Genomic DNA, 12,709 nt, shown 5'->3' on the forward strand with positions numbered 1-12,709 from the left:
AGGTACTTTAGTATTTGCACATTAAAAAAAGATTCCGAGAGGCTGAATCACTTCGCCAAACGCGCCCGGTGGAAATGGTCGAGCCAGACTTCAGGCTCTGAAGCTATTAACTGCTCGCAGGAGGCCCTGGGTCTTGGTTTCTCCATCTAGTTTTGATAAAGGGAACCCTCCAAAATATCTACCCAGGAGATGCGCCCCTCGATTCCCAGCGGGGGCGGGGCCGGCCCCTCCCCGAGGCATGTGCGCATGCGCGGGCCGACCAGCCGCCAGGGGCGGGGCAACGTGGGCGCCGCTCTAGCCGGCGCGGCGCAGTCGCCCGCGTGTCGCTGGTGATGACGCACGTCCGAGTTGGTGGGAGAGGAACATGGCGGCGCCCATGGAGGTAGCGGTGTGTACAGATTCGTCGGCCCAGCTCTGGAGCTGCGTCGTGTGGGAGCTGCACTCGGGCGCCAACCTGCTCACGTACCGCGGTGGCCAGGCTGGGCCCCGTGGCCTGGCGCTGCTCAATGGCGAGTACCTGCTGGCGGCGCAGCTCGGCAAGAACTACATCAGCGCCTGGGAGCTGCAGCGGAAGGTGTGGCGGCGCACTCCGGGGCCCGGTCTCCGCTGAGGGGTTGCGCGAGGCGCCCGAGACGGGTCGGTGGGGGAGGCACGCGCCCTGAACCGGGTGGAAGGGTGGGGAGTCTCAGTGTGGGTGCTGTGCGCATGCGCGGGCCTGGGGGCTTTTTTAGAGAGGGAAGACGCGCGCCCCGGGGCCGGTGGGGTCGGTAAGGGCGCACGCGCAGAACTGCGCGCTGTGGCTTGGGGAGTGAGGGGCGGGTCTCGGGTAGCGGGCCAGGCGCTCGCTCACATAAATGAGTGGGGCGGTGGAGGGGCCCTTAGGCCGACTGTGCATGAATGGGCGCGAAATTCAAAGGGAGAGTTTGCACTTGAGTTTCCGTGGGTGTCGTGGGCTTGGAAAATGAGTCTGAGGCCCGGGGAGCCCCTAGAAAGGGCAGCCCAGGAGACTCTTGCATTTGCCCTCCCCCAAAAGACCCTACTCTTCGTCATCTGACCCCTCGATGTCTCCTCTTAGAGCGACTCCAGAACGCAGTCCCCCGAGCTAGCTGCTCGCTGCCCCTTTCCACCGGCTGGCATCTCTTGGGGCAGACTGCTCGAGCTTTGCCTTGTGTGGTCCACACATAACTTAGAAAGTTTTCCCATTTTAGAGATTTGGAACCTGAGGTTCAGGGTTGCAGGTGCTACCTTAGGCATTTGGGGAACAAGCCAACTGGCCTTTGGGCTCTTTGGCCTCCACCACCCTCCTGGACCCTCTGTGCTTTGCCCACCCCCCTGCCCAAAGAGACTCGCTGGCCCCCCACCCAGATGGAGCACCATCCTGCTTTTCTCTGAAAATCCACAGACCTCCACTTCCAGCCTGCAGAGCCTCGGCTGGAGCGAACGTTTCTTTGCTGGACTGTGGGTTTGTTCAAACCACTCGCGTCCCAGCTCCTTTCTGCTTTTCTCGGACTTAACCAGCTTCCCGGGCGCCCCTCCCACTCTCCTCACTGCCCTCCGGCTCCCAAGTTCTATGTGAAGGTCAGAGACTTCCTATGTCCTTTTAGGATCAGCTCCAGCAGAAGATCATGTGCCCTGGGCCTGTCACCTGTCTGACCACGTCACCCAATGGGCTCTATGTGCTGGCGGGCATTGCAGAAAGCATATACTTATGGGAGGTAAGCATGAGAGCACAAAGCCAGGGGCGTGGGGTTTAGTCTTTGAGCCACTGGATTAGATCACCAACAGCGTTGTCACCAGCATTCGGTTGTGTCTGTGGGGAGCCATGCCTCACCTCCAACGCAGACAGAAAGCGGGCGTAACCACGTCGAGTCCTGCCTGACCCTGTCTGGGGCTGCAGAACGAAAATGGCCTTGGCGCGTCCGCCAGCCGTCGGCCAAGGGAACTGAGTTCTCTGAAGCAGACATAGGAGGGGCTCTGACAGCTCACCTCGAGGCTTTTCAACTGTGGTCCTGTGCCTGGTGCTTGGGCACGGAGGGGGAAGCCGAGGCGGAGAGGTTACCCACCGTGATGCAAAGCCTTGCCCTGGTCACCGTCAGCCTGGAGCAGGGAGCGTGGCAAACCCACGGCCTTGGCCTGATGGTGTGTGTCTTAGGGCTTACCCTTCTCGATGGGGGACAGTCCCGGTACCCCGTGGCAGGTGGTGTTGCTGGGTGGCCCTGGACCTCCAGTCCTCATCCCTGGAGAATTCCTGACCAGTGTGGGCTCTGACCACAAGGGGGCACCCCATGCAGCCAGCCAGAGTCAGGAGCTCAGGCCCAGGCCTTCCAGCGGCCTCCATAAGGCACCACCCTTGGCCTCTCCCCAGCTCTTAGAGTGGGCAGGGGGCTAGGGACTCTTAGAATGAGGGCTGTGTCCAAGTTTTTCTCGTCTGAGGAAACTGGGTGTTGGATTTGGAGCCACCTTACCCTAGAGTGACTTCAGCTGAACTGATTATACCTGCAGAGTTCCTGTATTCAAGTGAGATCTTAGGTTCCAGGGGTTGGGATGTGAACGTATTTATTTGGGGGATGCAATTCAACCCACAGCAGCATCTGCGCTCCCCTGCCCCCGTGCCACAGCCCCTCCCAGGCGTTCTGTGATGGGCTCACCTCTCTCTGCCACTTCGCCTCCCTCTTCTGTAGACCGAGCTTGTTTTCCTGCTGCTTTTGGGTCTCCCCTCCTGCAGGTTCCACCACAAGGGGCGTCCCCACCCCCGTCCTTCCCCCAGACCACGTGGCGTGGCCACGCTTGAAGCCCCTCACAGCCAGCCCAGAAGGCTGTGACAGAATTCCTTGAGGAGCCACCCGTTTGCGGGTCCTGTGTCCAGCTGCTCCCTCGCCAGCCTTGTCACTCTGGCCTACACCTTCCCTGGGGGTTGTGTCGCACACCCCTCCTCCCCGCGGTGCTCCCCTGCAAGCTGGCAGCCGGGGACTGGGAGCTGCGCCCCAGTTCCTGCCCCGACCTGGTGTGCGCTCCCACCCCCAGGTCTCCACGGGGAACCTCCTGGTCATCCTGAGCCGCCACTACCAGGATGTCTCCTGCCTGCAGTTCACAGGGGACAGCAGCCACTTCCTGTCAGGGGGCAAGGACTGCCTGGTGCTGGTGTGGAGCCTGTGCAGGTAGCGCCCTGACCCTTGCAGCTCACGCCCAGCTGTGCCACACGCGGTCTGCAGCCCGTAGCTAGGGAGCGCAGGGAGCCTGCTCTGTAGAAGGCGGTGCCAAGGTCCCAGGGGCTGGTGTGAGGTGGACTGGGGCGATGGGTCCGTGCTGGGGTCCGTGGGGCGCCATCCCAGGATTTTCCTTGGGCGGACAGCCCGGTGGCTGTGTGGAGGCAGGTGGGGCGCCAGGCGTGGCCCTCCCTGAGCCTGCTGCCCTCACAGCGTGCTGCAGGCAGACCTCTCCAGGACCCCGTGCCCCCGGCACGTCTGGTCCCGCCACACCCTCCCCATCACGGACTTGCATTGCGGCTTCGGGGGGCCCCTGGCCCGGGTGGCCACAGCCTCGCTGGACCAGACGGTGAAGGTAGGCCCTCCCCGCCCCGTGGATCTGCGAGCTGGGCTCTGGTGGCCGGCAGGTTCTCGGCTCATGTGAGCCAGTGAATCACCTCCTCCAGGCCGGCAGCTCCAGCCCCCGATGCTTCCGGCCTCAAGGACGTCCAGAGGGTGGACGTTCAGGCCTGAGTTGGCTCGGAAATCCCCACTGGCTGCCCGCACCCGGCGGCTCCCTGGCTAAGCCGCAGGTCTTTGTCTGTGGCAGGGTGGGGAGGAGTCCAGGGCTGGCAGCAGCTCCAGGTGGAGGTGGTGAGGGGTCCCAGGTATGAGAACCGAGCCGCCTCAGGAAGGCCATGGTTCCCAGCTCCCAGACCCCCGGTGATAGTGCCCGTCCAGGCTTCCGTGGGACCCAGGGTCTCGCACTCAGGCTGCCCGGCTCAGAGCAGCGCCCGTGCCCCACCGGGATCCTGCTGGTGCCTGTGGAGCACCCACCCCACACTCCGCCCGCCCCTAGCTGTGGGAGGTCTCCTCGGGCGAGCTGCTGCTGTCCGTGCTCTTTGATGTGGGAGTCGTGGCCGTGACCATGGATCTGGCCGAGCATCACATGTTCTGTGGTGGCAGTGATGGCTCCATCTTCCAGGTTGATCTCTGCACCTGGGTGAGTGGTAGGCACCTGGGCCCACGGTTGGAGGCTTGGGGGCGGGTGGGACACCAGGGTCATCCTCCAAAGGCCCTGGGACTGTCCACTCTCCCCCCCAGTCCAGGTCCTGGGGACCCTGGGGCCGAGGTGCCACCGTGTCCCTCTGGTCACTGGCCCCTCGGCCCCACAGCCCGGGCAGAGAGAGAAGAGCTTCCAGCCAGAACAGGACAGTGGGAAGGTGTTCAGAGGCCACAGGTGCGGGGACTGATGGGGAGCAAGGGAGGGGCCCCGTCTCGCTCTGGGGGCTGGGAGTCATTTGCACCTCCCTTTCCTGGGCCTGTGTCCCCAGGAACCAGGTGACTTGCCTGTCCGTGTCCACTGACGGCAGCGTGCTGCTTTCCGGCTCACACGATGAGACGGTACGCCTTTGGGACGTCCAGAGCAAACAGTGTATCAGGACGGTGACGCTGAAAGGTGGGACTGGTGGCGGGCCAAGGTGTGGGGGCGGAGGCGGAGGCGGAGAGGCCACGGAGGCAGCTGCTTGGCTTTGTCAGCGGCCCAGCCCCTGGGCCGGGTGCTGGGAGGCAGGCCTGGCGAGGGGAGGCGGTGGGGGGCACTGCTGGACAGGGGCCGGGTCGGAGGAGCAGCGGGAGCCGGGCCCACCTGACCAGCCGCCCGGCCCCGCAGGCCCCGTGACCAACGCCTCCATCATGCTGGCCCCGGTCAGCATGCTGAGCTCGGACTTCAGGCCCAGCCTGCCCCTGCCACACTTCAACAGGCACCTGCTGGGCGCCGAGCACGGGGACGAGCAGCACCGCGGGGGCCTCACGCTGCGCCTGGGTCTCCACCAACAGGTAGCCCCGCGGCAGGGCCCCGGCTCGGCCTCTGCGGGGAGGCTCTGCGTCCCCTCGGTCTTGGTCCTGGGTGGGGCCTTCCACAGATGCCCTCCATGGGGCAGCCCCCTGTGACCGCGTGGCCGAGCCCAACCTAGCGGCCAGCACCGAACCTCAGAAGGCACCGGAACTTTTCAGAGTGCAAGCCACGCGTGTGACCAGGGGTACTGCGCGTCCAGCCCCTTCACAGGGCAGTAGGCGGCGCTCGGGCCTCTGGTGCCGCTGGGCTACCCTTGCTTGGATGGCAGAGCAGACAGCACGGGCCAGCCCCACACACCAGCCCTCGCCCCCTGGAGCCTCTTGATCCTAGTTTCTGCACATCCCCCAAGCCCAGCCCCAATCCCACACCTGTGGCATGGCCCGAGCATCCTGCCCCCTGGGCCTTTTGGGGCGCACCCCTGCAGCAAGCAGCGGATTTGAGGAGATGGAGCCCGTCGCTTCCTGTGTGGGGTTGAAGCTGCATCCCCCTCAGAAACGTTACCCCTCGCCGGGCCTCTGGTGACGGGTTTGGAGCCTTAATCTCGCCATCCATGAGCAGGCGTCAGGGTGGTGCCGCCCTCGCCATTGGGGCGAGTGAGCGGCGCGGTGGCTTCCACGTCGCTGACGCGGCCTCTTCCTTTGCAGGGCACGGAGCCCAGCTACCTGGAGCGGGCGGAGCGCCTGCACGCGGTGCTGTGCAGCACGATGGAGAAGGTGGGCGGGGCGCGCCGTGGGCGGGGGTCGCGGGGGGCGGGCATGGGCGGGGCGCGGGGAGGAGCCCCGCTGAGCCCCCGCCCCTTCCCAGAGCGTGCTGGGCGGCCAGGACCAGCTGCGGATCCGCGTGACTGAGCTGGAGGACGAGGTGCAGAACCTGCGTAAGATCAACCGCGACCTGTTTGACTTCTCCACCCATATCATCACCCGGCCATCCAAGTGAACACGGGCACCCGGACCTCCGGGTCCCCGCCCACGGCCAGGCCGAACGGGCGCTGGGCCAAACCTCGGTTCCATCCATCGGCACCCAGCAGACCCGCCCCCGGGCCGGCGGCCGGAGCTCGCCTTCCGCCACTTCGCATCGGGTCGTGTTGCGCGGCTGTCGCGTTCCATTGGTGCTGTTCTTTTTTAACAAAAGACCTAAAGCCTGTCCACTTTGGGCCTCGTTTGTGCCGAGGGCTGTCCCAAGCCCAGCCTGGGCCCCAGGACCATCGTGCTGGCCGTCAGCCCAACCACTGAGAACCCGGTGCGGAGGAGCTGTGGTTACCAGATGTCCCAGACGCTTGTTTGTCACACTAGTGCCTTTGCAGGAAGGACCCTGAAGGCCAGGCCACCCTCCATGGGAGGGGACGGGGGAAGGGGCAGCCTCAGCTGCACCCTGAGGTCACCAGGGGTGGCAATGATTCGGGGAGAGCAGTGATCACACCAGCCCTGTCCTGATGGCCACCGTGGGTTAAGGCGGGCTCTGGGGCTATGGCCAGTTCTGGGCTGGAGTCCCCTGGAGAGACATACACCCAGGCTACTTGACCACAGCATTCTTGTAAGCGTCAAGGGCCCAAGAAAGGCCAGGTGCCCCCCACTGCCCTGAGGACATTGCCAGCCACCAGTCAGCACCTGGAGCTCAGCCCAGACACGTGGGTCCCAAGGTTGCCCTGGGAACTTTCCAGAAAGCTACCCCGACTTGCTTAATGATCCAGAAAACCGTGTGATTTGGCAGGCGCTGTCGTAACTGCCACCACCAGCCAGCAGCCAGCGCTGCATTCATGCTTTTAAGCTAATTTGTGTCCTGGGCTCTGGCCTCAGCAATGGGTGGCCCGGCCACACTGCAGCAGGATGCTGGAGGATGGCACTGGGCCCACCCTCTGTACCCACCCCTGTGGGCCCTGGCCCCTCCCCCCAGAGCTCTTTTGCAGTGGTACTTGGGGTCTGTCCTGTCAGTGCCAGGGGAGGGGTCCTGCTGGCTCATGAGGGTCACGTCATACGCACTCAGGGTCAGGTGCCTCTGCCGGGCCACCATGTCCCAGCCTTCCCTGCCCTCTGCCGTCCCCTGGGAAGGAGACGGGCTGACTCCGGGCTGGCTGCTCTGCCCAAGTCTGCGTCTGGTCAGCCCCAGACGAACTGGCAGGTCGCCATGAGATGGCCTGACAGTCCCGGCCTCCGCCAGGCAACCTCCCTGAGGTAGTGGCTGATTCCCCACATATTCCCAGGGCCAAAGCTCCCCCTCAGCGCCACCCTTGTTTTTGGGGTGCCCTGGGCAGGGAAGGAGAATCCCATGTTCTGACTCAGGCCTGAAAGGGTGTGGGGGGGGCATCAATATGCAAACAGAGTCCACGTCCACACTGTCCACACTGCCTGTTCAGTGTTGATTCGGAAGGTCACCTTTCTGCAGGTCGTGGTGAGAGGGCTCAGAGGGTTTGGCCAGCCTGCCATGCCCCTTGCAGACAACACGGGGGTGGGCCTGTTGACCTCCCCACCCTGCCTGAAGTCCCCATGAAGTGTCGGGTGAGCCAGGCCCAGCTCTGAGACTCAGTTTCCTTCTAAAAAGGGTTGTCCCCACTCCTGGGCCTGCAAGGGCCCTTGCAGAGCTCGTGTCCCGCTGGTGTTTGGCAGGCAGGTGAGTGACAGGCAGGAAATGTGTTCTCATCATCTAGTCTATGAGAATCACTGTGCATGCCCCTCAGCCCAATCTAGCCCCGAGTCCAGGGCCCTCACTGCCGGACGGAGATGCCAACAACCCCTCGATACAGGCGACTCCTGTGTTGTCTGCAGTTGCTATGCCACAGCGAGATGCCACCTCACCTGCCAGGAAAGCAAGTGTCCAAGTGGAGGTGGAGAAACCAGCCCCTTGTGTGTTGCTGTGGGCCAGCCGTAGTGGCAAATAATCTGATGGTTCCTCAGAAACTCAAGCATTGTGTGACCCAGCAGTCCCACTTCTGGTTGATGGACGCCCAGAAGGACCAGAAGCAGAGACTTGAGGCCTTTGCACACCTGTGTTCACAGCCGCGTTTGCTCAGTGGCCAGAAGGTGAGCGCTGCCCGTGTCTACCCACAGCGGATGGATAAACAACGTGGTCCTTCCTCAGTAACGACAGTGGGTCGTTACTGAGCCTTAAAAAGGACAGACATCCTGATATCTGCTACAACGTGGGTGACCCTTGAGGATATACTCATAAGAAAAGCCACAAAAGGTCAACGTGTGTTGACCGCCGAGGACACTATAACCCAGGACCAAGGCAGATGAGGAGCTTCCTGATGTGACGGTGGCCTCAGGCAGGGAAGGGCCCGGAATCCGGGACCCTTGGGGACCTCCTGGTCCTGGGATGCTTGGTCAGGTGGCTGGATAAGATGAGATCCTTGTTACCTGGAGCCCAGCCTCCCAGCCCTCATTATGGTCACCTCAAATTTCAATCCTTAATGCTGGCTGGCACTTGGCATTGTTTAATGGCGGATTCTCCTGCCTCTAACGCTGGCTCCAAAAGAATGTTTGTGTGTGAGCCAAACAAGTGCAGATCCGTCCCAGCGTCAGAGCTGGAACGTTCCGTGAGGGGCAACTGCCCTTGTGTTCTCTGACCCCTCCCCAGGGAGGACGGATGAGAGTACTCCCTGCGGGGTGCTCATGGAGCACCTGCTGCATGCGTGGGGCACAGGGACCCGGGGAGGAAGGGAGGCCCCAAGAATGCGGGAAGGCTTGGGGGTTGGTAGACAGCAGGGAGCTACAGAAGGTTCTGGAGCAGTGGAGGGCGATGGAACCAAGGGTCGTTGTCTGAGCAGTTACTCAAGCAACAAGCAGTGACAGCGTCCCTACTGTGCATAAGCCCTGGAGACAGCAGTTACCAAGCCCGACCCCCGTCCCCTCCCAGCGTTGAGTGGGTGCGATGGCCAGTAACTAATGAATAAATGACCAGGTGGCAGCACACGGTGGTGTTAATGGGGGCGGGGGGGGGGCGCTCACGTGCGATGCGGGTGCTCTGCACCTTTCTGGGAGACAAGCAGGGGACGTTTCTCAGAGCAGGGCGTTGGGGGCTGGGAGGGTGATGAGTTCTCTGGTCTCAGTCGCTGCCCCCAGCTAGAGGGCGGGAGCTCTGTCCTCCAGCTTTTCCGCAGACACCGCCTCGGTGTCCCCAGGGTGCGCGAGAGCACACGCAGGTGGGTCCTTCTGAGTGCACACTGCTTGCTGGAGGCGGGACGTGCTGCTGTGTGACCGTGGAGGCAAATCCTGAGCCTTCCTGGGCCTCAGTTTCCCTGACTGAACGATGGGCCACATTCCCAGGCTGGAGGGAGCAGGGTGAGAGTGTGGGCAGTTTTTGACCCCAATCTCCCTGGTGTCAAGGCTCAGTTTGCTCCTCTGTAGAATACGTAGATAACTGGCCTGGCGCGCAGCGGGGACGAGCCGTGGTCATGTCCGGCCCCCGCCCCCGCGCACGTGGCCGTCTGAGCCTGCGTTCCCCCCGCCCTGGGTAGTGGGGCCCGCCCTTCTCTAGTGGGTCGCTAAGCACTGGGGGACCGGGAGGGGGTAGGGCGGGCGCGGTTGGGCGGGGAAGGGTGCTCCGGCCCGCGGGGGCGGGGGAGGGAGGCCTGGGCGGCCCGCGACCCCGCCTCCACGGGTGGCACCGGCGGCTCCGCCCCCTGGCGCCCGTCTGCAACTTTAGGATGGAGTTTGTGCGGGCGCTGTGGCTCGGGCTGGCGCTGGCGCTGGGGCCCGGGCCCGGGCCCGCCGGGGGCCACCCGCAGCCATGCGGCGTCCCGGCGCGCCCGGGGGCCTCGGTCCGCTTGGGCGTCCTCCTGCCCCGCGCGCCCGCTGCCCGCGCCCGCGTGCGCGCAGCCCTGGCGCCGCCGTTGTCGTACAACCGGAGCCTGGAGCTGGTGGACGTCGCGCCCCACGCCCGCGACCCCGCCTCGCTGGCCCGCGGCCTGTGCCGGACGCTGGAGGCGCCGGGGGTGGCGGCGGTGCTCGCTTTCCCCGAGGCGCGGCCGGAGCTGCTGCAGCTGCACTTCTTGGCGGCCGCCACCGAGACCCCCGTGCTCAGCGTGCTGCAGCGGGAGGCGCGCACGCCCCTCGGCGCCCCGGTAGGCGCGACGCTGGGAGTCAGGGCCCGGGGTGCAGATGAGGGAGGCTCTGGGGCGTGGGGATGGGGGTCAGCTGCTGGAGTCCTTGGGGAACGCGGGACTCAGACTTCTGGACGGCAAATGCAGGAGTCCCGTGGACATCCAGGTGTCTGGGTGACGGAGGCCCCGGGCTTGAGCGAGACATGGACCCCCGATGGTCCCGGAGGGTGGGGACCCAAACCGGGGCAGGAGCCCAGGGCCGTGGGGACCTAGAGTCGTGGACCCACCGTTCCGGAACCCTGAGGGACACCTCTGGACTCTGGTCGGTGGAATCCACAGGAAGCCCCCTTGGGGGCGCGTGACTCTGCAGACCCCTTCCTTGGGCCTTGGTGGTGGGGTCCTGACACTGGGTCCCCCACCCCCGTCGGCCCCAGGACTTGTCCGCCTCCGTGCACGCAGCCGCGGGGCCCTTCCCGGTCCGAGGGCGCTGTCCGGCTCCTACCGTGCAGGACCGCGGGGCTCCTGTTCAAGAACCAGGGGTGGCCCTTCTGGGGTCCCCAGTGCACCTAGTCGCTCCAAAGCCCTCCTCCCCCTCTCCAGCCTTTGGAGTAGATTTTCCTTCTAAATTCTCCCCACCTCCCGCTCCCAGACTGGGATTGGGGACAAACAAAATGGGATAAAGAGGAGGGAAGAGTAACTGGCAGGGCCCTGGGGGATCCACTGTGACCCAGGCAAAACCCTCCTCCTCCCCTGACACTGTGGCTAAAGGGGCCGCTAAGGCCCCTCTCCCTCCAGAACCCCCTAGAGCCCCCTGCAGGCTGTCTTCCACCCTGGGACACCCTGCCCCTAGAGGTGGCCAGGGCCTTACCCGGCTCTCCCTCTGCCTCCTCCCATTGGGAGCGATGCAGGACCCAAATCCAAGCCTGTGGTGCCCTCTGCTGTCGCCTCCAAGAACTGCTCCCCTGCAGTTGGAACTGTCCAGCTTTTGTGGGAACTGGCTTAACCACCCCCCCGCCCCCCCACACACACCCTGGGGACTGAGTGGCAGGCCCCAGCCTGTATTCAAGCACTGGGCACCCTATCCCCTTCCACATTAGGTATCTGGCAAAGCTCTCTTGGCCTTCACAGGCTGAGCAAATCCAGCAGGACTTTCTGGGTGCCACTGGGCACAGAGGGGCCCTCAGCCCCTAGCTTGCCTGGCACAGGGAGTGAGGTGTAGGAGGCTCCTAGGAAGCAGCACCCTGGCTCGGTTCCAAGCATGGGGCACCAGTAGGTTCATGATCGTGGAGGGGCTCCCAACGGGAGGAGTGGGTGAAGTCAGGCCGGGGATCCTGGAAGGGAGCTGGGATGGCGGATGATGGGGTGTCCAAGTAGAGTGGGGTCAACGGGCCGAGTCTGGGTGGGCGTGTAGGAGCTGGCTGACATACAGGGAGAACAGTCTTCCAGATGGGGCATGGCACATGCAAGAAGCCTCCAGGTGGGGTGCCACCAGGGCGGCCAGAGGCACGAGAAGGCCGTGACTGTCCGGCTGGGGAGGCGGGGCTTTGTGCCCGTGGGGAGCGGGGGCGGGTTTAGGGCACCGGGAGGAGGCAGGCCCAAGGTCCAGTTATCAAGGTGACCTCTGGGGAACACCGAGCGCTGGAGTGGGAAGGGTATGGGGGGACATGGAGGGCGCCGGCCCTAACTGTGACCACCCCCTTCCCAGAACCCATTCCACCTACAGCTGCACTGGGCCAGCCCCCTGGAGACGCTGCTGGACGTGCTGGTGTCTGTGCTGGAGGTGCACGCCTGGGAGGATGTCGGCCTGGTGCTCTGCCGTGTGTGGGACTCCGGTGGCCTTGTGGCCCTCTGGACAAGTCGGGCTGGCCGGGCCCCCAAGGTCGTGCTGGACTTGAGCCGACCGGACACAGGGGACGCAGGGTTGCAGGCCCGCCTGGCCCCGCTGGGGGTGCGGGCCGGGGGCTCAGCCCCGGTGTCCGTGGCCGTGCTGCTCGGATGCGAAGCGGCCACAGCCCGTCGGGTGCTGGAGGCTGCGCCCCGTGGGCCCGGCTGGCTGCTGGGCACGCCGCTGCCCGCTGAGGCGCTGCCCACCGAGGGCCTGCCCCCCGGGCTGCTGGCACTGGGCGAGGTGGCTCGACCCCCTCTGGAGGCCGCCATCCAGGACGCAGTGGAGCTGGTGGCCCGGGCGCTGGGCAGTGCAGCCCGCACGCAGCCAGAGCACGCCCTCCTGCCTACTGCGGCCAGCTGCCAGGACCCGCAGCCGGGCGGGCGCAAGGCCACCGGCCCCCTCTTGGCCCGGTGAGTGGGGACCCAGCTGAGAACGATGTGTAGCCCCACATGGAGCCGCCTCTGCCGTGGCAACAGAACTCGGCACTTACTGGACGCCAGGCCCTGTGGCCTCACGGGAAGGCACTTCGTCCCCATGGGTGGGAGCAGAGCCTGAGAAGGGGTTCCAGCAAGGGGCTGACCGGGCACTCTGCGAGGGGCGGGAAAGGCTGGAAGGGCAGGGGTGAGTCCACAGACGTGTGCCCCCACCGGATCCCGGGGGAGCTGAGGAGGGCAGACGGCACCCTGGAGCCGGGCGGCCTCCCCAGTCCCACCGGTACAGAGCTCTGGTGCGGGGACACG

General features: G+C 64.9%; 2 protein-coding genes across 2 annotated transcripts in view; both read left to right on the forward strand.

The window, feature by feature from the left end:
* Positions 1–310: 310 nt before the first annotated feature.
* Positions 311–6,190, forward strand: WDR18 (WD repeat domain 18). Its single transcript, XM_039839051.1, has 10 exons — positions 311–574; positions 1,605–1,715; positions 3,025–3,158; positions 3,420–3,561; positions 4,045–4,188; positions 4,361–4,425; positions 4,520–4,644; positions 4,858–5,024; positions 5,688–5,756; positions 5,848–6,190. Exons 1-10 carry the CDS (start codon positions 365–367, stop codon positions 5,977–5,979), a joined length of 1,299 nt encoding a protein of 432 aa, XP_039694985.1. The 5' UTR covers positions 311–364; the 3' UTR covers positions 5,980–6,190.
* Positions 6,191–9,568: 3,378 nt separating this feature from the next.
* The window catches only part of GRIN3B (glutamate ionotropic receptor NMDA type subunit 3B), a 7,557-nt gene continuing 4,416 nt past the window's right edge, over positions 9,569–12,709 (forward strand). The window contains exons 1-3 of the mRNA XM_039838996.1: positions 9,569–10,102; positions 11,787–12,379; positions 12,565–12,683. Of these exons, the coding sequence (XP_039694930.1) occupies positions 9,686–10,102; positions 11,787–12,379; positions 12,565–12,683 (1,129 nt within the window). The 5' untranslated portion in view covers positions 9,569–9,685. The remainder of the gene's footprint in view (positions 10,103–11,786; positions 12,380–12,564; positions 12,684–12,709) is intronic.

This window comes from Pteropus medius, unplaced genomic scaffold (assembly GCF_902729225.1).
Source record: "Pteropus medius unplaced genomic scaffold, Ma_sr-lr_union100, whole genome shotgun sequence".
NCBI classification, from domain to species: domain Eukaryota; kingdom Metazoa; phylum Chordata; class Mammalia; order Chiroptera; family Pteropodidae; genus Pteropus; species Pteropus medius.